At 35.2% G+C, this 27,280-nt stretch overlaps 1 protein-coding gene across 3 annotated transcripts; it reads right to left on the bottom strand.

Annotated features, from left to right (window-relative positions):
* Positions 1 to 133: 133 nt before the first annotated feature.
* On the bottom strand, positions 134 to 26,828 carry Elmod2 (ELMO domain containing 2). Of its 3 annotated transcripts, none has more exons than XM_078022091.1 (9): positions 26,683 to 26,828; positions 25,360 to 25,507; positions 23,457 to 23,485; positions 15,966 to 16,063; positions 14,399 to 14,528; positions 11,916 to 12,049; positions 8,540 to 8,608; positions 7,072 to 7,205; positions 134 to 3,734 (listed from the first exon to the last, which is right to left on the bottom strand). In XM_078022091.1, the coding sequence occupies exons 2-9, from the start codon at positions 25,499 to 25,501 to the stop codon at positions 3,589 to 3,591; spliced, it is 882 nt and encodes a 293-aa protein (XP_077878217.1). In that variant the 5' UTR covers positions 25,502 to 25,507; positions 26,683 to 26,828; the 3' UTR covers positions 134 to 3,588. The 3 variants fall into 3 exon arrangements, with proteins under 3 accessions (XP_077878217.1, XP_077878219.1, XP_077878218.1); XM_078022093.1 differs by lacking the exon at positions 26,683 to 26,828 and adding an exon at positions 26,291 to 26,609; XM_078022092.1 differs by lacking the exon at positions 26,683 to 26,828 and adding an exon at positions 26,167 to 26,293.
* Between the last annotated feature and the right edge of the window lie 452 nt (positions 26,829 to 27,280).

Here is a 27,280-nt window from a genome sequence, read left to right on the forward strand (position 1 = left end):
ATTTCTGTATATTCAGATTCACCTATGGCACCAGGATAGATGATTAAACAAGACAAAATTGTTTTATGAATATAAATAATTGAAATAAAGGTAGGACAAGAAGACAGCAAGTGCATCAATGGAAAGGCTTACAATAATTTCAACAGGTTTTTATTTGATCACTTAACATCACAAACAAAATGACACCACATTTCACACTATTGCTTTTGTTTAAGAAGTCAACCGCTTTATCCAAGTAGACAAAAAATTAATTTAAGTTTCCAACTGGAAATTCTTCCTGCAGGGAACACTACTGCTTAAATATTTTTTTAAATACTTCAACAAAAACACAGAATTGCTCTCTAATAGTACTGTAGTCGCTGGATCTTACCTGCACTACACTTTTAATGCTTCTCATCAAAAGGTGAAGACAGAAAAAACACAAATCAAGTCATGGTTTCTCTCAGAGTACTAACAATTCCATTAATCTTCATCTACAAATTGCTTGTGCGAACAGGTACTTAAGTATGAAAGTGGAAGTTTAGGCTCCCCAGACTTGTTCAGAGAGGCAGGGTGAACACATCCTGAGAAAATCAGCTGCTGGTCCCCAGTCACCATTTTAAGGAAGATAATAAATATTATGGCCCTGCAAGCCACAAAGCTGCATGACCTTTTCTATCCCAGAATAAGCATCCTTTTGCATGCTCATATGCTATATATCCTTTGAGCAGCTCTTTGATCAAATTCTATTTAACTGAATGTTCTCAAAGGGGAGAAATAGTGCGTGCACAATTGTATGAATGCTAGAATAATAAGAATGTATATACATACAAGTGTAAACACAAAAAATTAAAGATGCTTTTAGAAAAAAAAACGGACATTTGTAAGGAAAAAAAATGTGTTTTCTAAACTATAAATGGTTTAACTGTAATGGCCAGTTTAAGATACTGATTTTAATCTCTAGCTATATTGCCAGAGGTTGGTGTAGGTTCACTGATAACCTCCTGATTTCTCCTGTTTTAGATTGTCTTTCAGAATGTATTTAAACTGCAAATGATTAAATTGTATTTTTTTACACTACTCCTGTCACTGATGTAATCTCCTCAACCTGGCATATACAAAAATTCATTTCCATGTTGATTTTACTTTTTGATGCTAAAACTAACATATTTTTCCTGCTACTTCAATGCCATAATATCCTATTCACTACTTTGGCATTTTACTAATCGTAGAAAAAGTGAAATTCTAAATATGGATTTTTACAATACATAACATTCTAACATACATTTCAAAGTAAGAGGAAGGAGGGAGGAAGAACATTATATTGTCCTTTTCTTATATGTCACTATGACGTGAAGGTCAGAAGGCTCATGCTACACTACACCTGGGAAGAGCTTGCCTTCCAAACTATCAAATCTGAGAATCTGCTGGTGGTCATTAGATCAACTGACAACACAGTGTCTGAAATAGTTATGGTTATTTTAAGCAAAAACAGGACAACATCTGTAATGTACAGAGATGAATCTGAAGAACATGTTATGAAAGAACTTTATAATGACATTTTCTTAACCCCATTCATTTTTCCCCCTTTAAAAGGGGAAAAACTTACTTAACAGTATTCCCATCCATACTTTAAGCATTCTTTTAATAAGCATCCTGACAAAGGTTTAAATCAGATCAAGATCTCAGTTGTTGCAAGATTAAAACATAAACAAATATTTTCAGCACAAAAATTAAAGACTAACTGAATTACTTTCCATAGAATAGTTAATACAGTAACAGAGTGAACTTCATGGTTAACACCTGATCTTTGTTTGAAATTCTGCTACACATCAGAAGACTCCAGCTGAAAGAAAGAGCATGAAAACACTTTTGAAAAACAGCTGAAGATATTCCCAAAAGGTGAGAAGTCCCCTATAAGAAATCAATTATGAACTTCCTATAATACTGAAGAGTTAAATTGTCACTATTATGACAAAATGGACCAAGTTTTTAAAAGTTTTATTTAAAAAATCATTTTAATGCATGTACTTGAATGTATGTGGTATAAAACACGCATGTGTTCCTTTCCAATTGGATATTTCTTACCACTCTTGACAAGTTTGAAGAGAGGTCTGTCAACAGACATGAGCAAACACTTGAAAAATACCAAGTCTTGCTATATCACATACAAGTCAGTACTTAAACAGTATATATACGTGTGTGTGTATGTGTGTCTGTGTTTGAAAGATGTGCAAAATATCTTCATGCTTTAAATTATGTCTTTAACAAGTTGAATTCCACAGGGTTTAAGGAGGACTTAGTTATCACATGAACTTTCCTATCTTTAAGCTCCTTTAGTTTTGCTGAGTACAAACATGTAAATCACATCAAGAAGAAATTCCCATTAGGATCTCATCACATGTAATCCTTAACAGCACCTGCTGCCCTCCTGAGATTTTTTAGGAGAATAAAGCTATACAAAATGCACAGTTCAAGCTATTTTAGTGTCCCACAGACAGTTAACAGAAGGTCCATACTTGCTATCTCGAAACACCACAGAGTCAAAGCAAGAGTTCAAAGTAAGAGAAGCAAGAGTTAATGGTTCAGTCAAAAAACCAATGATACTTAAAAAGATTATTAAAAAGTTTTAAATTTTCTTCTTAAATTTCCAAGACTGCTTTATTTTAGTAGAAACTGCTGAATAAAATTAAAATTTTCCTGGGCTGGAGTAGCTCAGTGGTAAAATACTTGTCTAGCATACGTGAGGTACTGGGCTTGATCCTCAGTATAGAAAGAAGGGGGATTAAAAAAAAAAAAGGAAAAAAGACTTTTAGCAAATGCATTGCTTTTCATAAGCACACACAGGTAGAAGCCCTCACACCAAACCACTAAGTAAATAAGGTTCTTTTCTACAATGGATAAAAGCAAAGCAAATACTGAAAATGAGAAAATGTCAGTAAGCCTTAACACTGTGATTTTTTAAAGCAGTATTTAAAAACAACAAAGCTAGTCACACCGTCATTCTCTCATTATCTGCTATGTTCAGTAACCAAAGAAAACAAAAAAGGAGGTCATGATTCTTGATCCTGTCTGACATCTCTGCTCTTGTTACCACTAATACAGTGACATCAGGACAAGTAATTGAGATGCAAAGAAAGTCCTAAGGAAATACTCTTGCTGTTAATTAGCCTAGAAATAAAAAGAAGACAAAACAAATTAAAAACAGTTATTCTAGGCCAAAACACTTAAAGTGTTTTGAAAAGGATACCAATTTGATAGCTATGACACGTAAGAATGAAAACTGACTTGTACACATTTTCATCAACCAATTTAATATAAATACCTGATTTATACTTTTCCACAACGGGCTAAGTCCCAAGTTCCAAACTGTAGCTGACATGGCTCTACAGAGGGGATCTTTGGAAGCATAAGGTACCTTTGGAGAACAGTGTATAAACAATTGTAAACATACACTGATTGTCCACTAGCTTTCTTAAATAGAATTTCTGAAGTATTTTCGTAGGAAATTATATATAAGAGTGTAATTGATCAGATACTTTCTATTACAACATATAAATTCTGTTGTGTGTGCAAAACGTGGTAGAAATAGAAGATACTATGGGTGATTTACATTTTTAAAGTAAGTGCTACATTGCAATCCATTAAGAGTCCTTTAATCTTTTCATGAAACTTCTCTCTGTACAGGTTGAAATACATGATGCTTTCTGGTTCTTCTTGAAACCAAAACTTGTCAAATTCATAGACAAGATAACCTGCAGTTAAAGAAAAACAAAACATAAAGCCCTCAACAGTAAAACCACATTAAAAACATCTTATATCTAGGAAGCATATAATCACCCTTAAATTCCACAGTCGAATACAATCATCAAAAATAGCTGTAAAACTAAAAGAAACCTGTGAAACTTTGTAAGAAATAGTATCTATGTTCAAAATATACAACAATTCAATAGAATATTTAGTGCCCATTTACTGTTTGTCTCAAAAATTACAAAATCTCTCAAATTTGAGAGATACAGCACTTTAAAAAGATTTCAGGATAATTTCTTGATGTAAGATAAAACAGATTTTTGTCAACCAGAATATATGAGAAAAATCAAAGAATGAAACTTCCAGAAAAATATCCTCTGCTTCTGGTATCAAAAGAGGGACTGAGAATGGTAAACTTGTAATTGTTTTTCAATGCTATTTCCTATCTTTATTTCATTCAAAACTTATTCTGTACATACATTAAGCAATAGTATAAGGGTAGAAATTACCTGTAATACATGAATTGAATCTATGCTCATCTCCACTCCTAATACATTGGTAGAGATGTGCAATATAAAAATCTAGAGATAAAGTTCTAGATAGCAGGAAAAATCAGCTATTCATCAAAGCTTATGATATACTTTTTAAAAAATATTTCTGGTTATTAGGTTGTGGCTATTTCCCCCTCCTGATGGTAAGTTGCTTTTGCATTACTGTCAGCAATGTGATCCATTCAAATGATTACACAGGCCTGGAACAAACTGGTGAAGTACTAGAAATTTTTGCTTTACAGAGAAGTTGCTGGTCTATAATGTAACTGAGTGTCTGAGAAAGCCTGCCCTGAAAGCTGAGACTGCAATAGTAGTCTGATTTATGAAAACATCAGGAAACGGAGGACAAAATGATATCAAGATTCCAGGAAGTGGGCAGGACATCTTGGTCAAGCCTCTTAAGCCCTATAGAAAGTAATGGAAAAGAGCTATTTTCATGAAGCATATATATTGTTCTTTAGACACTCAGAGGGTGGAGAAGTTACTCATAAGAAAGTATAAACCTAAAAATTCCCGCATGGTTGTACTTAGGGGTGAAAAATAAGGAAAACACAGAAGGGGGATTAATGGTAAAACAACATGAGGGATCTTACTAAGGTGACAAAAAATGTTCTAAAACTGTATTCTGATGATGACTGGCTAACTTGTGAAGCTCACTAAAACTCATTGAAATATACACTTAAAAAGGGAGAACTTTATGTATATAAGTTATCCCCCAATAAACTTGTTACTGAGTTATAACTTTTTAATTATAGAAAAGGGATATGCCATTTTTTTGGAACCACCAATCCAGAAGTCCTGCTCAAACAACAGCACTCAAATCCTGCAATGGGGACAACTGGACAGCAGCATCAGAAAGATGGAGGGCCTGAGCCCTTTTGCTAGACCTGCGGTCAGCAGCTTGCCAGGGTAAGAGTGGATACCTGCTCACAGGTCAGAAGGTGACAATGGAGATAAGAAGCTAAGGTACCACTTGTTATTCCCAGCCTTTCATACAAAGAATAAAAACGGAAACAAAAAATGGCCAAGAGAATAAAGAGAGAGAAGGAGATAAATGTGGGCACCAGGAAATAAAATATATGAAAGAATTAATTTCTCTTGGTGAGGATGTGGGGGAAAAGTTACACTCATACATTCTGGTGGGACTGCAAATTGGTGCAGCCAATATGGAAAGCAGTATGGAGATTCCTTGGAAAACTGGGAGTGGAACCACCATTTGACCCAGCTATCCCTCTCCTTGGCCTAAACCCAAAGGACTTAAAAAGAGCATACTACAGGGACTGAGCCACATCAATGTTCACAGCAGCACAATTCACAATAGCTAAACTGTGGAGCCAACCTAGACGCCCTTCAGGAGATGAATGGATTAAAAAATGTGGCATATATACACAATGGAATATTACTCATCAATAAAAGAGAATAAAATCATGGCATTTGCAGGAAAATGGATGGAGTTGGAGAAGATAATGCTAAGTGAAGTTAGCCAATCCCAAAAAACCAAATGCCGAATGTTCTCTCTGATATAAAGTGGCTGATTCATAATGGGGTAGGGAGGGGGAACAAGGGAGGTATAAATGAACTCTAGATAGGGCAGAGGGGTTGAAAGGGAAGGGAGGGAGCATGGTGTTAGAAATGATGATGGAATGAGATGGACATCATTATCCACAGTACATGTGTGAAGACATGAATTGGTGAGAATATACTTTGTATACAACCAGAGATATGAAAAATTGTGCTCTATATGTGTAGTATGAATTGTAATGCATTCTGCTGTCATATATAAATAAAAAAAGAAAAAAAAAAGAAAGTTAATCTTTCTATAGTTTTTTCTTCTGGAGAGGATTCATGATGCTGGAACTGATTTGTGCCAACTGGGCCCATTTTTCCCAATAACAAAATGATGTGTCTTCAGAAGACAAGATTTAAAACTATTCCTTTAGTTAGAATAGGTCACTCCTGGGAAGAAAAGCCTTAATTAACACCCAAACTGTCCACTGGTACAAGTACGATGTCATGTATTTTAAAGGAGATAGGAAGAGTAGACAAATGCAGGAGAAACTCAGGAGGTAGACAAAACTGAAGCCGGTAAGTAGGCAGCAGAGATTGAGAAGGAGCCATGAATGATACTTTCCACACAGAACCGAAGAAGCCAACTGGGCCACTTAGTATTTAAGTAGCTTCCCATATTCTCCCAACACGCAAATGATACTCCAAAGCCACAAAAATACCAAGGAAAGTAGAGTGCAAAGCTAAGCTAGTTATGAATTCTTTGCTTCTCAGCAGTAGATTTAGAAGAGGGATTTGCTCAATTAAACTATCAATGTTGAAATATTATCAAAGTAAAAGTTACAGTAATAAAGGAACTGCTCTAGTATTAACACCAAATTAACACCAGGCAACCTGACCTTGAAATAAAGGGGTGAAAAGTTCCTTTAAATTTATTTTCCTGTAAGAGTATATAAAAAAAAAAATCTGCAAATGATCTATCATTGACTCCTTAGGGAGTATTTGAGAGGGAAAATTCATTTTGTGGTTAACTGGAAAATGAAAAGCTACAGAAAAACTACACAAATTCTAAATTTGCACACTTGAAAAATATCACAATTTTTTTTAAATAAACAAATATAGAAACGAAGTACCAAATACTCTTATGGACCATCCCATTACTTTCCTGGCTTCAAAGATCAAAAATAACAATATAAACTTTATACTTGATAGAGGTATCAGATTAAAATACACACTAATGGTTTAAAAATTCTCTTAGAGCTAACTTTCTTATTCTAATACTCACAATAAAACTGGTGAAAATGTTCCATTGTTGGTACACCAGGAACACAGTTGTAGAGATGAGACTTCAAAGCTTCATTCTTCAGCAAGCTATAAGCCATCTCTGTGAGATTGATTCCAACTATTGCATAAGAATACCTATGTCAGAAACATGACCAGTTATACCAGCTAGCCAAATAGCTCATAAAATAAATTTTAAATTATGTAAGCAATCAGTAAAATTAGAATTGCTTCATTTCTAATACACTACTGATTTTATAACAATCTCTATAAATAAGAAAAATAAAAGTGAAGGGTCTAAAAATTTTTTCTAACGTCTATTCATTTTCTGAGTATAATATAAGAAATAAAAATAAAGTTCTGTTTCATGACATCTAAAACAAAGAGAAATACATTCAACAAATCTCACTGGTTTCTAAACTACACTTAATAATTTGATATTTTCTTCTTCATTATAAGAATATTTACTTATTTTTATGATCTAACATTATTTTTTCCAAAGATTAGTTTCATCAGAATATAATAAAACTAATTAATTACATGACCTCAATTTGCATTTCACTTAATAATTTTCAAAGCTATTTCTCATTTTCCTATTTTGAAGCTATTCCTATTTTCAACTCCATTTTGAGAAAAAAAAATTTTTTTTGATCTCAGGGGATTGATCTCAGGGCTTCACACATGCTAGGAAAGTACTCTGCCACTGAGTTATATCCTCTTTATTTTGAGATATGATCTCACTAAGTTGCCCAGACTAGCCTTGAATTGAGATCCTCCTTTCTCAGACTCCCAAGTGGCTGGGATCAGGCATGTGACACCATGCCTGGATTTGAAAACATTTTCTAAAGACCCCTATTCTCCATTGTATAGATTAAATTATATCTTGTGATAAAAATATATTGAAACATACACAAAATTGGTTTATGGTTATATTTTTTATTTAAGAATAATGTAACAAGTTTTTTTTTTTTTTTTTTTTTTTTTGATACCAGGGATTGATCTCAGGGCACTCAACCACTTAGCCATAGCCCAAACTCTTTTTTATTTTTATTATTTTTTTTTAATTTTGAAACAGGGACTTGCTAAGTTGCTTAGGGCCCTTCTAAGTTGCTGAGGCTAGTTTTGAACTTGCAATTCTTCTGCCTAGCCTTCTAAGCTGCTGGGATTACAGGTGTACATCACCATGCCCACCTTTTATAAAGTTCTGAATAAAACAATTGCCTTTTTTATTAGTTCATTTTAGCTATACACAATATTGGGGTTCATTTTGACATGATTATACAAGCATGAAATATAATTTGCTCCAATTCAGTCTGTAGAACTTCCCCTTTCCCTACCTGCCTTCTTCTCCTGTTTTCTACTCTACTTAACTTTCTTCTTAAAATAATCTCATTTTAAGAAATACCTTCAAATTCACTTAATCATGTAATCACCTTAGCAAGAGACTAGTTTCTCAGTGTCATCCAGCTTACCCTAATTTTGGATGATTTGAGCGGGAAAGAATCTGATGAGCTTCACTGGTGTAATTTTCACTGAAATACCTAAAAAAAACAAATAAGAAAAATAACGAAGGAAGTATATGTCATTCAAATTCAATATATCCAGAAGCCACTGTTATTGTCAATATGATGGTCCTAGTGTTGACCTGTCATCCTGATATCCAGTTCATATCACCTTCAGTGATTCAGATGTTTCCGAATGAACATTCAATCCCAATCGGTCCTATCTATTCTAGGACGTGGACCTTTGGCAAAATTGCAAAGGTTTTAATAGATCATCTAAAAAGAGACTTCCTACCTACTTAAAAAAGACAAAAGAAGAAAAAAAAACCTGTAGAGTTATTTTTCTTTAATTTGCTCATTCTATTTCTATAAAAAAGTTAATCTGTATCTGTTAAGACACTCTTTTCTTTTCACCTAAGCTTACTGTTTCTACTACAACTTAAGTCTGTAATTTATTTTATTATTATCTACACATGACATTACAATGACCTTGGCAATTGATACATCTGTATCATTTGGATATAATTTCTCATTTTTCTAATTGTACAGATTGCAGAATCATACAAGTCTATATTGTTTAGTGGCATTTTCAATGCCATCAGAAAAGAAAAAGTAAATAATTTTCCTTTTGTACCTAACATCCTTCTTGATCAATGGTATAAACTACAATACTGGCTGTAAACAGAACTGTCAGTAGGTACATGAGAAATACAGAACACATATATCTGTAGGTTCATCCGTCCTTTTGGCCTATATTAAGACAACCTTTGTCTCACTTCATAGTGCAGTGGTGTGTATACACACACACACACACACACACACACACACACACACACACACACAGATTAGGTGTTGATATGAAGACCAATTTATACGTAAAACCTGACTTCCACGGTTCATTTAAAATTTAGAGGATACAATCACTGAAATTTTCATAAAAAGCATAGAAATTTCTAATTTAATCTTCCCCCTCTATTTTTCTTCTTGGAATAATACTATACATACACTTCCATTTTGTTTCCCTGGCTTGAATTTTCAACTCATTAATCCAGGCATGGTTGATTTAGAGGTCCTTAAGGAAGGATCATTTATAAATGAAGAGGAGGGTCCATGAACTACCATAAATTTTGAACGAATTTTTCTGTGGATACTTTTTTAGGGGAAAGAGCACCCAAGGCTTTCAAGTCTTTCATGGGATCCAGAAACCCCAAACAGTAAAAAGTCCTCCCTGGTACACAGTTCCCCTAAGTGCTCTAAGGTTCTACTTTATCCCCAAGTTAGCTCCAAAATGCCCTTTGTGGTCTGTTCATACTTCACATTGTGCACAATACTCCTCATATATTTAAGCATTCATCAGCACTGTAGAAGTGATACTACTTTTAAAATACTCAGTCTGTAATAGAGTAACTTAATCTCCTTTCTGGATTTATTTAGCTATCCATGATCTTAAAGTAGCTAACGGTGAAGCCAGGCACAGTGGTACTTATCTGTGATCTCAGTGACTTGGGAGGCTGAGCAGGAGGATTGCAAGTTCAAAGCCAGCCTCAGCAACTTTTTGAGGTCCTAAGCAACTTAGTGAGATCCTGTCTCAAAATTAAAAATAAAAAGGGCTGGGGATGTGGCTCGGAGGTTGAGCACCCCTGGGTCCAATCTGCTGTACAAAAAAAAAAAGTATCTAATATCTAATGGTAAAAAATAAACATCTATACAATAAGGTAAACTATTATTTACAAATGATCTGCATTTTGAATTCCTTATTTCATTTCCCCCCTTCTACTTACCTCCTTTTCCTTCTTCCCTAAACACATTTTTAGTCTTTACTTGCAGATTCTTCTTCTTTGCTGTTTCTACCTTCTAATTAATTTAGATTTCTTCTGTCTCCCTTGAATGCATTGTGTGGCCTCCTTTCTTTTTCTACAGCTGACTTGTCATTCAATGATCTAAAGTCTTGTTATTTATCAAACCACTATCCATCTTTCACAGCAAAATGATATTTTAAGAGATCACATGCCAAAGGCCAAGAAATTTAAAAGATAATATATTACATAAGGACATTTTAGTATCTTGCTTGTTCCTTAGCTGTATATTTGGATATTGCAATATCATAGCTCCATATGCAGGAAAACAGCAAAATTATGGAGGAGTCAGAGCTGATTTTATATTTTCATTCATTTCTAGTATATTGTTGGCAATCAAATAATTACAAATATATGCGAGTCCTGGTCATTTTTTAAAAATTTGACAGTAGTTCTAAATAGTGTGGAAATAGGAATCATTTAAAAGTTTAACAGAATCCCTACCCACAGTCTAGAGTCAAATCCTATTAAATTATTTATACTTTAAGCTAAACTAAAATCTTTTCTGATGAACGCTAACCATTTTTTTTACATTATCATGTTTTATTATTGGTAATTGAAAAAATTGCAGGAATTGACATCCTACCATAAGTTTTTTTTTTTTTTTTTTAATACCAGGGATTGAATCCAGAGGCAATTTACCACTGAGTTATATCCCTGGCCCTTTTATATTTTTAATTTTGATACAGGGTGAGTTGCTTAGGATATAAATTGCCAATGTTGGCCTCAAACATGCAATTATCCTACTTTTGCCTCATGAGTGTTAGGATTACAAGCATGTGCCACTGAGCCCAGCTAAGTCTGCTATTTTCCCAGTATCAATACTGACTAAATTGTTTTTCTCAATATTAATCTAATATATCTCAATTTCAGGTTTAGTAATTCTTTACACAGTAAGAATTATTCAGACCTTAATGTTTAACTTCCCATTCTAGACATTTTATAGTTGGTAAGTCATCTGCATATCCTTATAGGAGGAAATTAATCTTCTAATTTTTCTAGTATAGTTTTGGCTCTCAATTGAGATCTAAGTTGAATATTTTGGAATTTCACACATGAACCAAATTATAAGTATTAAATAAGAGTGAGTCCATGTAGACTCTGAAAAGTCGGGGATTTGGATCAGCTATCATAGGTGGAGAAGAACACACATGAAGAGACTATCTCCTTATCTGGTTATACGTCTCTTAATGGAATCAGAGTTCAGAGAGACAAGAGGATAAAAAGAGTGAGAAAAGAAAGTACCTAATCCTCCAAGAGGCATTGAAAAGGGGGTCAGAAAGAGGAAAGCACTGGTAAGTAAAGAAATCTCTCTCACACACACAGTGTATTTCCAGTGCCTTCAGACTGATGCCAGCACATTAGTACCACAGCTATTAAAATTCAGAGACAGTATGAAACACCTAGATCAATTCTTATTAGAAATGAACTAGACTGGAGATTATAAGTAATTTCATTTAGAGAAAAAAAGAAAGTTCAATTTCACTTACACAAGATTGATTAATCCGAGTATACCCATGCCTCTGAAGTCTGTCTTAGGATCATCACCCTGGAAACCAATGTCAGCCCACTGCTTGGAGATTCTGGCTGTCAACTTCTTTGTGGGCATTAGAAGATTCCAAAGCTGCACAAACATGCTTCCATATTACAAATAATAGTGATGTTCTTAATTTACCAGAACATTTTCCTTCGCATACCTTATATAACTAGTCACTGAATACTTTCAATTAAACAATCTTTACAGACAAATCACAAGTTCAACAAAGACTATATTCAGAAAACTTTTCAATCATCTTTAAAAAGAAGAAATTTATTCCAGTTAAAAAAAGATTGGTATGGATTGTGAAAAGGTAGCAAATAATACACAGCAAAAAAAAAAAAATAATACACAGCAAACTCAAACATCAAGATGAGATGCATTTATCTGTTAATTAGTGCATATATATCGGAATTGGTAAACTGCTTGCTTAAGAACACACAATTAGGCCACTGACCCTAAATACTTAACTAGGCTTTATCATAACAGTGGGTGATTAATCCTTAATTCAAAAAAAAAAAAAAAGGAAATAGGTCTAAGGGAGGCGATTATGAAGAAATGATTCTGACAATATTCCAACCTTTAGCATAATTATCTTATAAATATCTTCAGTTTTGAAAGGAAAAAATATGACTTAATTTAAAGTAAATATAACCATTAAAACTGAGAATTTTGAAAACAGCTATCAAATATTAGATACCAATCAACTAATCAATGCAATGTAATTTAGTTATTTTCAAATATCAATACAGTCATCAAACAGACTAACAGAAGTTGATAAAAAACATTTGTGAAAACTTTTTATTTTTCCCCATTCCATTACTATTCAGGCATTGTTGAGTAAAGGATTCCTAATGCTACCTAAAATAAAATGTGAAGACTTGGGACATTCCTTTAGAAACTATAGGGCCAGGATTCTGGCTCTGAAGCTAAATTCGATCATTAGATTGGGTTTTATCTTGTCCCTACTTTTATTGCCAAATCATGTGGTTTGCTCATATTAGCAATTCCCCAGGAATTGGTTATGCCATGTTGTGGTCAGAGCTGCAGTCTAAAACCACTAACTAGTACTCAGAGATTTAATATGTAAAAAAGATCACATTTCTGGACTCCACCCCTGGAGATTCTGATTTCATAAGGTGGGAGGGATAAATATTAAATACTGGTTAAGTCTAATGAAGGTGGTCCTTGGACTAGGCAGAGCAACACAGATCCCACAGCTCTACACCCAGTAAGACAGCTGAATATGTGCCATCGTAAGTAACCACCACCATCTGGTTCTCTGCCTCTAGAACCAAATTTCTTAAGAAATCACCAAGGTAAAAAGTCCCTGGACTAGAATCCTACGACTTGTATATCTTAACCTTAAGGGAAGGTATTATGTAGAAAGGGTCTGAAATTAAAGAAAAAATGATGACAAGGACAGAAAGCAGTTAATCCTCAGTGAATGCCATGAACTATTTCAAACAATTCAAATACAAAACTCAATCTATACAATGGCCCTTTGTTAGTTTCATTTTACAAAATCAAGTTTTATTTATCTTTTCCCACTTAGATGAAGTATATATTTTATACTTTTCCTGGGGAAAAAAGGATTTTGTTGTTTTTAAACTCAAGTCTCTTATTTAGATACTGCCAATGTTTATTTCCACAGTACTTTTAGTTATAAAAATTTCCACTGTGCTTTTCTTTCATTTTAACCAGTTTAAAATATAATTAGAACAGGTACAGTCGACGTGCAGGAGACTCAGGTCTCTTCCAGGCCCGACCACCTAGTACCTACAGGGAATCACTTCATCTCCTCTGGGCCTTAGAATTCTCATCCCTACAACAACAGGGCACAGGAGACATCTGTGGAGCTTACTGTAGATCTGACATTCTTTAATTTTGGCACCTCATTGGTCTTATGTATTTACATTCAGAAATAAGAAAAAATAAATAATTTTCTTCTTACTTTCTTAATGTTTCAATCTATTGTGGCATTATTCGGCAATTAATATTCAACATTCCATAAATTCCAAAAGGTTTGACATAATAATCTGTAATGAGTCATCCATATTCATAATTTCAGAACAGCTAAAAAATGCTAACCTTACATGAATAATTTATATAAAAAGTAGAGAGAAAAATCTGAGGCTTGGAGATCTATATTTTTGGTTGAAAAGATTTCCCTTTATGAATTTGTAATTTATTTTGATATTAAAGGCATTAGAATAAAATTCATTTGAAAATCTTTTAATGATGCTTATCAAAAAATTATAAAAATTGTTGACTAAAAACTTTCCATAATAAGAAATCTAACAGTAAAGTTTTTCAAGGGGCAGAAAAACTGTATGGCTAAATGAGTCTCTAGAATCTGCTCACATATGGACCCAGCTCATACTGATGAAGTTTTCCAGTGTTAAACAATTCCAAATATAACAAACAAAAATTTACCTTCAGGAGTAGCTTCTCATGCTGCAGATTATCAGAATCATATGGCTTTTTCCTCACACTTTCTACATCCAAATATAGCTGTTTATAACCAGTTATCTGTAGTAAGCACGTCCTCATGCAGATTTTAAAACTGAAAATGGTAACATTATTATGATTTTAAACTCACACCTTTTTAGCACAATAAAACACTGCATTACCCAGGTTTTGGTGCCTAAATTAATCAGGAAGCATCTGGCCTTCAGTTTAATAGAAGAAACACCAACAGCATCCTTCAACACTGAACACTGTGCAAAGTATTACACAGGACATGATAAATCAGGGCCTAGGAAAGGGGGCAAGATGCAGTAGGAATGGCAAACTTTGCAATTACAAGCATTTGTCCTCTTCTTCTCAGGACTCATCTGGGCAACCCCACACATTCCCAAATCTTTACAAGCAGATATCAACATACCTAAATTTTCCAAGTACATATGTAACAAAGAGTTCCATGACAGGTTATCTCAGTTTTCCCAAAAATAACAGCTTATCTTCCCTGAAACATGCTAAGTCTCTAATCTATAATGGCATAACTTAACATTAGCTCCCGAAGTTAGAACACTTCTGATCCACTTTTCTCCATCTACAATTCATACATCAAAAGGTCCCCAAATGATACTGGCCAAATTATATTGTGTGCATGTATAAAAATATAAGAACAAATCCCATTAGTATGCACAACTAAAATGTGCCAATAATAAAAAGGTGGAGAGGGGCTAGGGCTATGGCAGTAAAGTGCTCGCCTAGCACATGCAAGGCACTGGCTTCAATCTTCAGCACCACATAAAAATAAATGAATAAAATAAAGGTATTTTTTTAAAAAAGGGTGGGGAGGGAGAAAGAAATTAAAACACATAATAAAAAGGTCTCAAGCCCTTCTGTCCCTCAAAGCAATCCTCATGTCACTAATTCCCCTGCTTTATTTATGACTTGATCCTTGATCTTTTTTTTTTTTTGCCTAATGATTTGCTTTCCTGTTTTGCCTTTATTCCCTACCATTCTCTCACACACCCTAATCTACCCTCTTCCTTCCTTAAATACATATGTAATATGCAGCTTGTTTGCTTCAAAACCAGAGGATAACATCTAAATCCCTGAGTACAGTAAGCAAAACTCTGCAATGTGTCAAGCCAGCACTCAGTCACCTCTAATGGAAGAACACAGCAGGAATTGCAGTGCAGATGGTTCAAGTAGGACACAGCAATGCCCCCAACACCGGAGGAGGAGCCACCGGAGGACATTGCTGGAGGAGGGCACGGAACTGAATTTTGAAGGACAGAAAGTTATTCAACCTTAGGAAAGTAATGCTAAGCTACCTTAAGAGGTAGACAGACTGGGAACCAAGAGGTACAGGTCTTCGTCCTGTGTCTATCTCTTACCTCTCTGGACCTTCACTGTTCATCTAGTGAAGCCAGTGTCAAATCCGATTATCTCCACAAAACCTTCAGCTCTAAGTTTGCAATGTGTGTGATCTCAACACCTCACAGAAGGTAAATGGGTAATAAAAGAGAATAATGTGGACACAGCACACCTGGTATCCTTCTCAGGGTTAATGTTCTTTTCCTTCATTATATCTTCTACACATTTGTCCACTTCACTCTGAATAACTTGTGTTGCTTTCTGTAAAATCTATTTATATGAAAGAAAGATGAATGAGAAAAGTTCCTGAAAGCCAAAAAAGAAGTATATTTTAAGGCATTTAACTGACTTTATGAAACAGATATGAAAATGCAAAAGCAAACCAATTTGTTTCAAATTTTCCCCAAGGATTATCATATGCATATTTTGTCTGGGTTTCTAATCAAAGAAAACCAGCAACAGGAATTGAAAGTTTTCTTCCCCCTACATGGCCATCCAGTTATTCTGTCACCATTTATTGAAAAGACTTTTTTTTTCCTTATTAAACTTCTTTATTAAAAGTTCTTATTAAAAGTTCTATGACCTCTTTGTGGGCACTGTCTTGGTCTTTTATCTGCTATATTCATCTATTTGCCCAGAAAAGTCCTGAAGTCAGGTCATGTGATTACTGTAACTTCTATCAGAAAATGATTTGGTCTACTGTAGGTTCCTACCATTTCTGCAAACTTGCTAGGATTTTGATTGGAACTGAATTGAATCCATAGGTCAATTTGGGAATTCACGTCTTAACAGTACTGTCTTCCAATTGATAAACATAGCTTATCTTTCCATTTTACTTTTTTTCAAAACTGTTCTCTGGGCTGGGGCTGTAGTTCAGTGGCAGAGTGTTTGCCTAGCATGTGTGAGGCATTGGGTTCGATCCTTACCATCACACAAAAATAAATAGACATTCTGTCCACCTACAATTACAAAAAACAAAAAACCAAAAACCAAAAAACCAACCCTATTCTCCAAGAGTTTGAGTGTAGAAGGCTTAAATTGATCCCAAATATTTTATTTCTGGATGCTAATGCAGAAATTTTTTTAAATTTATTGTCCAAGTTTGTTACTAACATATAGAAGTACACTGTGTTCTATGAGACAGTTGAATTTATTTATTAATATGCTTGTAGTTTCTGCAGATTCCTTAGGATTTTCTAATTACAAACTCTGTCTTCTGTTAATAACAATTCCACTTCTTTCTGATTATTATGTCTTAAATTTCTTTTTCTTGCTTATTGCACTACCCAGAATCTTCAGCACAACGCTGAACAAAAATAAAGACAGTATACATGCTTGTCCTGCTTTTCAATTAAATGTACAGAGCACAGGTTTTTCATCATGTTAGCTGCAGGTTTTTCATAGGTCACCTTTAACAGTTGAGGAAATCTTTCTATTCCTAGTTAAGTGAGAGTTTATAATAATGAATGGGTATTAAAACAGTTTTTCTAGTATTTCTAGTATTTGCTGAAATTATATTTTTTGATTTATTTTGTTGCTATGGTAAATTATATTCATTGATTTTTGAAAATTCAGTCATAATGTATTCTTCTTTTTATGCATTACTGGAATCAAATTACTAATGTTTTGCTGTATATGTATGAAGGACACTGCCCTGGAATTTCATTTATCTTTGTCAGTGTCTGGGTTATACAAGTCTCATAAAGTGTTTGTTTCTACTCTATATCCTTGGATTTCATATAATAGTGGCATTGGTTCTTCTTCCTTAAATGCTGATAAGAATTCACTAGTGAAGCCAAGATTGGAGATTTGTGCAAAAATTCTAACTCATATATTTCATCTCATTCCTGGGTATATGGTTACTTTGGTTTTCACTTCTTTTTGTATTGGTTTGACAAACTTGTTTTCAAGGACTTTGGTCATTTCTTCCAAGCTATGGCATTCACTGGCATAAAGCAATTCACGGTACCCCTTGACTTTTAATAACTAGAGGTGGGAGCCATGCCCCTTCTGTAATCTTAACATTGGTAATCTGCGTTTTCTCTTATCTGGTCAGTGTTACTAGAGGTTATTAATATTATTAACCTTCTTAAAGAACCAACTTGTGAGCTGTTGATAAATCTTTTGTTTGCTAGTTTCACTGATTTTTAAAAAATCTTATTTTAATAATATCCCTTCTTGTATTTACTTTGGGCTTCATTTTATTTTTTAACAGTTTCTCAAAATATAAATACAGATATGCCTTTAAAAACTGATTTGATGAACTACACAAATTTTGATTTTTTTCCCCCACATCCTTGCCAACATTTCTTATCCTTTGGCTTTCTTTCTTTCTTTCTTTCTTTCTTTTTTTTTTTTTAAACAGTCATTCTATCAAGTATGAGACGATATATCATGGTAGTATTTTAAATTTTTTATTGTTTTTTCTTAGTTATACATGACAGTAGAATCTATTTTGATAAAATTATACAAGCATGGAATAGATCTTATACTAGTTACAACCCCATTCTTGTGGGTAGGCACAATAGTGGGATTCACTTAGGTCTAATTCATATATGTACATAGGAGAACTGTTAGATTTATTCTGTCTTTCCTACTCCTATCCTCTCTCCCTTTCTTTGTTCCCCTTTGTCTAATCTACTGAGCTTCTCTTCTTCCTCTCTCCCACATAATGCATAAAAAGAGTAATACATATGACTGAATTTCTGGGATTGGCTTATTTCACTTAGCATGATAGTCTCCAGATCCATCCATATACTGGCAAATGACCTAAAGTCTTCTTTATGGCTTAGTAATATTCCATTGTGTACACATACCATAATTTCTTTATCCATTCACCTGTTGATGGGCATCTAAGTTGTCTCCATGGTTTAGCTATTGTGAATTGCGCTGTTATAAACATCAATGTGACTGCATCACTGTAGTATGCTGATTTTAAATCCTGTGGATATATACTAAGGAGTGGGATAACTGAGTCAAATGGTGGTTCCATTCTTAGTTTTTGAGGAATCTCCATATTGCTTTCCAAAGGGGTTGCACCAATTTGCAGTCCAACCAACAATGTATGAGTGTTCCCTTTTCCTCATGTCCTTGCAAATATTCATTGTTACTTGTAGTAACAATGTATATTGTAATGTAGTCTTGATAGTTGCCATTTTGACTAGAGTGAAATAAAATCTCAGTGTAGTTTTAATTTGCGTTTCTCTAACTGCTAAATATGTTGAACATTTTTTCATGTATTTGCTCATCATTCTTATTTCTTTTGAGAAGGGTCTGATCAGTTCCTCTGCCCATTTATTAATTGGATTATCTGTTTTGTGTTAAGTGTTTTTGAGTTCTTTGTATATCCTGGAAATTAATGGTCTGAGGTACAGGAAGCTGATTTTCTCCCATTCTACAGGTTCCCTCTTCATGCTCTTATTTCCTTTGCTATGAAGAAGCTTTTTAGTTTGATGCCATCCTACTTACTGATTTTTTATTTTATTTCTTGAGCTTTTGGAGCCTTGTCAAGGAATTCAGTTCCTGAGCCAACATGCTAAAGTCAAATTGGGCCTACATTTTTTTCTAGGACGCGCAGGGTTTCTGGTCTAATTTCTAGGTCTGTGATCCACTTAGAGCTGACTTTTGTACAGGTGAGAGATAGGGGCTAACTTTCATTGTTACATGTGGATTTCCAGTTTTCACAGCACCAGTTGTTGAAGAGGCTATCTTTTCTCCAGCGTGTATTTTTGGCGCTTTAGTATGAAGTGACATTTAAGTTGGTTTGTCTGTGTTTTTTTATTCTGTTCCATTGGTGGTCTTGTCTATTTTGGTGCCAACACCATACTATTTTTGTTACTATAGTTCTGCAGTATAGCTTAAGGTCTGATATTGTGATGCCTCCTGCTTTGTTTTTCTCACTAAGGATGGCTTTAGCTATTTGGGGCTTCTTATTTTTCCAAATGAATTTCATGACAGCTTTTTCTATTTCTATGAAGAATATCATTGGAATTTTGATGGGAGTTTATTATTTAGTTCAATTTTCTTTTTATATTTTCCTATGAATTCTTCTTTGACCTATAGATTACTTAAAAGTTTATTTTCCATATACTTAGGGATTTCATTTTTTTAGTAGTCCTTATTATGTCATTGATAAGAAGGCCCTAGTCTAAAAACAAGATGATGAGTCCAATGAGGGACAGTTCACAACCCAACAAAAACATATTTTGAGATCACCACTTCAAGAACCAGCCTTAATAAGTAAAATCACTTTTATTCTCAGACATTATGGTAATGACAAACGTTTAAGGACCTACGAGATTTTCATGAACATCAAACTACTAAAATTCTTGTAATATATATTGGTTTAATTCCATTATCATTAGTATTATCAATATTAGGTAGGTATTCCCTAAGATTGCTTTCATATTAAAATCTCTAATCCTAAAAAAAAACATGTGGATGTTAATACTTTTACAACACAAAAATAAGTAACCTGTAAAGGTAGGACAACTGGTACGCAGTTAAAACCAGAATTTAAACCTAGCCTTTTTTTTACATAATAAATAAGTAGATTTGGTCAACAGAAATATCTCTTAATCAGAATTAGACTTTCTCTTTAAAGTAAATGACATATACAAATAAAAGAGATACACAGTACATGTGTAAATTGATAGGCTTTCTCTATGTATTAATATTAACAAGTTTGCCTTAGATTTAAAACTTCAATAGAACAAAGCACCTGTGATTTTGTTCAGTTTTTAAGTACTCATTTGTTGATCAATCTTTTAACAGTATGCCTGTGCACTATTATCAATTTATATTTTTTAATGATGAAGTCGTAAGAATACAAATTTAATTTTTACTTCCAAATGAGTTTTTAAAGCTAGTAAATACCACCAGTACCTTAAGAGTCCCCAAATGCTCTAGTCCCAGTTTACCTTTTCCTTGTCTGAACTCCTGTATATAATAATATTTGATATCAGTCTCTATTTCTCTCCTACGTATAATGAAATTCACACCAAACTTTACTTCTTTTGTGTATATCAAAGCCCCCAGTGGAATACTGAACATATGGTAGTCACTCATTCTGAATTTAAGATTTGACCAGTGTAGCAGAGTTCTTAAAGTAATACCCTATGTACTATTCCCCTTAAGCTTTCATGATTTTACCATGCATCAATCCCATTAATAAATTCTGAGACAAATTGTTAAAATCTATTATAGTGATAACAGTTACACTGTCGGATACAATGCCATCTCAATTCTAGGACCTGGCTAGTGAAGGAGCAATGAAAGAAATGCTACAGACTCTATTTGGAGAAAAAGGAAACTTTCATTTACCTTCTACTCTTTGCCCTTTTATATTCCAAGCCTTTATTACATTCTAGACTCTGTTTCAGAACTACTGATATATCAGAAAAAAAAAAAGCAACACTGTTTTGTTTTGTTCTTTTGTGCAGGACAGAATGGAAAAAGGCAAAAATAAAAAAAGGTGAAACAACTAAACAAAGACTCCAGGGAGAGTTGAGGGGGCATAATTTTGAGCAGAGAGTGGTCAGAGGGCTCATGAAGAGGGTCAAGACTGAGCAAACACCTGAGGATGAGGAATTACGTTAAGCTTTTAACTGCAGGAAGAAAGATGAGACATAAAGTTCCTGCGGCCGGGTAATTTTGATTCTGAGGGGCAAGGTGGCATTCTGAGGGACACTCTGGGGCAGAGGGTATCAAGGTATTTGAATGCACACACTCCTGCAGAACTGGGAGTGATGACTGAGGACTGTGGGTGCAGCTAAAGAGTTTAGTTACAGTTGTATACTGTGCAATTTCAAAACTGAAAGAAAGCACATTTCACAGGACAATTTATTCTAGAGGGTTTAGCATCCAAATAGTTCCAAATTTTTGACATTTTGAAACACAACTTGCTTAAGGTCATTTGGAAAATGAACATACTGTTTCCTAGAGAAACAAAGAGCAGTTATGAGGCAAAATGATCCCTCCCAGAGCATAAATATGAAATCCCTCAAAGCAGGGCCCTGACCAGCAGCAGCAGCAGCACCTGGAAACATGTTGACTGGAATCAAAAGTGAATAAGAAATTCTGGAGGTGAAACGTAACCATCTGTACTTTAACAAGTCTCCAGAAGATTCTGACACATTCTCAAGTTAGAGAGCTACTCTTTTAATAGATTTGACATAAACCACTTGTCAAGTGCATCTATTACAATTTAAAATATCCTTTAGGTAGCTACATCATAAGTTTCAATTAAAGGAACTACATGGTGGGTAAGGTATAAAAAGACCTTTTGAACCAGTAACTTGCTAGCTTTCTGGATTCCACAGTCTCATTAGAAAGAAAAAAAACACTAATCACAATTTATGATTCTGACAAAAGAGGACTCTGGCCTCCTCTCCCCTTACACAGACAAATCAAATAAAAAAAAAAAAAAAAACTAACAGACTACAACTGAACTAGTAAAGCCCCTACTTTATAGGTCACTCTCCAGAACATAACAGATCGCTTTCACACTCAACAACATCCATTCTGCTTCTAGCACAAATCTATCTCATATATTTTCTACTCTATTCCTTTCATTGTTGTTTAGTATGGATTGTGATCTATTAATGGGCTTTCAACAACCCAAAAAAGCAACACTGTTTTGTTTTGTTCTTTTGTGCAGGAGAGAATGGAAAAAGGAAAAAATAAAAAGGCAAAACAGCTAAAGAAAGACTCCAGGGAGAGTTGAGGGGGCATAATGTTGAGCAGAGAGTCTACATGACTCAAACTCAATCTGTGGCCATAACAAAATTTACTTAAGGGAAGTAGCAGCATGTGAAAAGACTGAAATATTGGTCCCAAGTTTTCACTGCCCTGAAAGTCAATTATACACCTACCCGCCTACCACAATCTTATGGTGGGCATAGTGTAATTCTCCTCTCCTTCACTTGGGCTTGGCCACTTATTTTAAACAATGGATGCTAATGGAAATGACACATGAGGTTTAACATACATCTGTGTGGCTGACCACCGGTGATCTACTGTAAGAGCATTCTGTTGATACCCAATTGCATCTCCTACCTGGTCCCAGAGTAAAACACATGAAATAGAGCTGAACTTGAAGAACTCGAAGAAGAGCTATTCCAGCTAACCCAGACACAAGAGATGACATACTGCTTTATGCTCCTGAGATTTTATAAGTTTCTTGTTCAGCAAATGCTGACTAATATATAGCATAAGCTGCTATATATCAGGGCTTATTGTGGATCAAAAGGTACACAGGTACACAGGTGCATGACACAAGATTTCTTGATGCAAAGTTGCTCGCCCTTTTCTCACATGTCCTCCTTTTGAGGACACAGTCTCAAAGAAGGTTCTACCCTAAGACCCTGTTTTCCCAAACACTATAAACTCTTAAGGCAAACTAAATGGGGGTAGAAGGGGGAAACAACTCAGAACTATTCAAATATCATCTTTGTTCATAACACACACACACACACACACACACACACATTCAAAAAGAAAATGTTTTGAAAATAGACTTATTTTATATTCTGGAAAAAATTTCTCAATGTTCTTTATCGCAAAGACATGGACACTAAAAATAATGAATTCTTAAATTGAGGCATTCTTTTAAATAAATGGTATTTTCTTGTTTTTTAGAATCATTGTCTTAAAATGATCTTACCTTATTCTTGGAGTATGTCAAGGAATTTTCTGAAATTAAAAAAAAGGAATTTATCACTTCAATGTTTTCTATAAATAGCTCCATAAACAGTAAAAATAGCAAAACACGAATTACTTTCAGTTTGAGAAGATATAATTTATACATGAATATAACACAGCAAACATTTTAAAATTTATTCTTACAGTTAAAGAAGCAGCTTTCATTAAAAAAAACCTCAACCAAATACAACATACCAAGCCAAACAGGCAATGCTGACATAATTTTTCCAGGGTCTTGGTTCATGTTTAGACCCCAAAGTGACCACAAATAGCTCAGGTTCCAGAAACTCATGTGAAGACCACAGTGTGCTCTCTACTATATGTTTCTCTTTTGTCAGCCTTGAAGAATTAAGCATTAAGACCTGAGGTGCTAGCAACTGAATTGTACCTGAACAAAGGGACCAAGACTTTAGGTTATCTGGCTAACCATCTACTCACCCAAGAGCAAAATAGCTTCTTCATTCCTGGTTTCTGTGTCAAGAACGAAAGAACATTTTTACTGATCTATTAAAATATTTGTGTGGCACAGTTACTAACAGTCTTCTCAGCAATTTGAAAAATTCAAGAAAAATGCTTTTACCACAAAGTAAAGCTTTTTAACATATATTCTTCTCTCACACTAGAAAACACCAACAAATGCTTCCTGTAGAGACTTCTTATCAAGAGGTACTTTGTTCTTCTGAGCAGTCAAAAGGGCAATTCAAAAGAGCAGACAATAATTTAAGTCAACCAGTAAGTTGTAAGAGAACTAGGAAAGTAATTAAAACTTCAATCATCTAGCTGCCCTGAGGCGGCTTCTGTCATTCTTCCAATGCTGTCTTGGATGCCCATTCAGACTGCCAACACCCCACTCTCTCCACTTTACAGGGCTGATTTCACATTTGAAGCACACTTGATCAACACAAAAGGGGGCCTGGTTAGTTCACGACTTTCCATTTAATACAGAGCCCATGATCTGCAGCAGTTCCCAGATCTTCCTTCCCCTGGCTAAAAAAGTAACTTCTAACCACATTTTTCACTCTTCTGTTCTACTTTACAGCAATATGTTTAATTAGCTATTGAAAAACTAAGATATTTTACAAAGAGAGTAGCACTGTTCAACAGGAATATAATGCAAGCCAATATGTATTTTAAAATTTCCATAGCTACATTACTGTAAAAGAAACAAAACTTTGATATACTTTAATAGGTCCAAAATATTATATCACTTCAATAATCAACATAAGCAATTATTAATAAGACATTTTCCATTCTTTTTTTCATATAAAGCCTTTGAAATCTTTTTCAAATAAAGTCTTTAAAATCCAGTGTGTACTTTACAGTTATAGCACATTTTAATTCACACTAGTCACAACTCGGGTGCTCCATTACCAAAAGTGGCTACTGGCTATGGTACTGGTCAGTGTAGATTTTGAGTCTAATAACCTTTTCTAGGGACTACTGAATGACTAATTACTGTCCTTTCATAAGTAACAGTAAGAAATTAAGATTGGTAACTGAGGCTAAGTATAAAAGTGGATGTAGACTGAAGCACTCTTCACATTATTTGTGTACAGTTTCAAATAGAATATAAAAAAATTCTCAGGAAATAGGTTGTAACTAGTATCTAAGGAACAAGTGGTAAATTTATGAAGCCAGAGAGGATCATTGTCTGCACTGATATGGAATACACAAATGTAAATATACATATAAACATTTTTCCATAAAGTAAAAAAATTGAAAGCTGAAACTATTCAGAAATTACAAAGTTTATGAAACTTAGTTTAATTAACTTGATCAGAACAAACAAGAAATACATCATCACCATGCGAACTAAAATATATTGAATTAGTTTTATTAGTTTTTATCTTTTTGAATAACATTACCTATTCTGTGTGTCCTTTGGGCACCCACATAGGTATCAAAAATTCGCTGCAATTCACACTTTCCAGTCATCTGTCGTAAGAGCCATTTCATCCAAAATCGAAAAAAGTGCCCATAGAAGAACTCCCACAAAGTAACAAACATTTTTTCCTGGAGAAGAAAATACATAAGACAAACTTAATGACCTTAAAGTTGAATTTTAAAACTACAAAAAAAAATTGTTTACCCAACTCGCCAAATCTGAGATTATATTAAAATCTATTAACTCATTGTGTCCATTTGGTGATGGTGTTTAATATGAAAACCACAACAGGCGTAATCCACAGCCCAGATTAATTAAATGATGGCTAGCCAGAAGGTCAATTTATCACTTTAAAAATTGTAAAAATCAAAAGAACTTAAATCAGTCACTTAATGGCTTAAAAGAAGCTAATAGAAGGTCTCCATTTTTTTCCCCCAAATATTTCATACTTTCCTATTTTATCCCTCTCTGAGAACTGGGACTAAGCAGTTTAAGAACAAGAGGACCCCAACTAAACAACCAGTGTAATATATCTAACATCAGAATTGTTTCTATAAGGAATAAGCTCTTCTAAACCCTTGTGGATAATTTGTTACAACTGTCGCACAGTCAGTTGATGTCAGGCAAATAAAGACACTACAAATGGCTTACAAACTCAAATACAAAAGTTGAAAGCAGAGTAGATCACACTCCAGCTAATTCATCATTTTCCATTCAATAGATGAAGTGCAGAAATACTAATAAGAGGTTAACCCCCCGACACCCTGAAAACAAAAACACTACACACTTGATAAAACTGGGTGTTCAAAGGAAACTCTTCAGCTCCTCAAAGAAGAGGAGATGCAAGCGAGGGGCAGATACTTAAAAAAGAAGATGCTCATCTCCTTCCCGCCCTAAACGTTCCCACAGACCCTGCCTCTCTGAAATAGGGCCCGAGGGGTTGTCAGATTCGAAATCCTGGCAGAGCAGTGCGGAGACGGCGCACAGCACAGACGGGATTGCTCTGGATCTTTAAATTGAATTCATCCGGTCCGCGCTCCTCAGGACAAAAGAAGCCGAGGCAGCGCTGGACTCGCGGCGCCCGCCGCAGCTCCCAGACCTCCGGGCGTCGCTGCGCCGAGCCCCCAGCGCAGCACCGCAGCGTCCGGCTCGCGCGCTGCTGCGAGTGGGAGGGGACGGCGCGCACAAAGCCGCGCGGCCCAGGCGCCCGCGCAACTCCCGCAGGAAGGCGCAGGGCTCGCGCTGCCCTCGGCGCAGCCGCACGGCAGCGGCGCCGGGGTGAGAGAAAAGAAACAGCAGCCACCTCACAGCAGCGGAAGAACTAGGGGAAGCTGGAGCTGCCTCGGTTTCCCCAACTGCAAACAGCCGGCAACGGAAACGACGCTGTTGGACAAGCGCTCCCTGCAAACACCGCGACCCGGAAGTCAGGGAGGGAGGCCTCGGGACCGCCCTCCCCGGACTCTGCGGCCCCGCCCCTGCGGCCTCTTCCGATTGGCCCGCGCTCCACCTATTGCTTTCGCGGAGGGCGGGTCGAGACGGGAGGCCAGAGCGTGCGTGCCTAGGCTCCCGGGACGCTCTCCTGGTTACCGTGGCAACCGCGGCTGGCAGACACGCCCAGCGCCAGCGTGGGTTTTCCTAGTTGCTCTTGGTACTTTTCTCTCCTTAAACCTCAGAGCGAGTTAAAGCCATGTACTGTTCCTAGGCTCCACGCAAAAAAGTGACTGTGTGCTTTTGGTAACTTTTATAGCATTTTCACCCACATTTAATCTTAGTTCTGCCAATTAATTAATTGCTCCAGTTGATAAACACGTCAATTTAGTTGCCCATAGCTAATAAGGAACGCTTTACATGTTGAGAAGTTTAGACATTTTCCCTCTATAATAGTAAACATTTTAATAGTT

Source organism: Ictidomys tridecemlineatus, chromosome 9, assembly GCF_052094955.1.
Source record: "Ictidomys tridecemlineatus isolate mIctTri1 chromosome 9, mIctTri1.hap1, whole genome shotgun sequence".
In the NCBI taxonomy this organism is placed as follows: Eukaryota; Metazoa; Chordata; class Mammalia; order Rodentia; family Sciuridae; genus Ictidomys; species Ictidomys tridecemlineatus.

Bases quoted from the DNA above. Each gene is read 5' to 3' on its own strand.
- Elmod2 (XM_078022091.1), bottom strand. From the start codon at position 25,501: ATGTTTGTTACTTTGTGGGAGTTCTTCTATGGGCACTTTTTTCGATTT. The intron at 8,609-11,915 runs GTAAGTGAAATT...TGTTTTTTTTAG, and splicing joins CTCGGATTAATCAATCTTGT to GTATTTCAGTGAAAATTACA. The intron at 7,206-8,539 runs GTAAGCTGGATG...TTTCTGACATAG, and splicing joins TCAAATCATCCAAAATTAGG to GTATTCTTATGCAATAGTTG.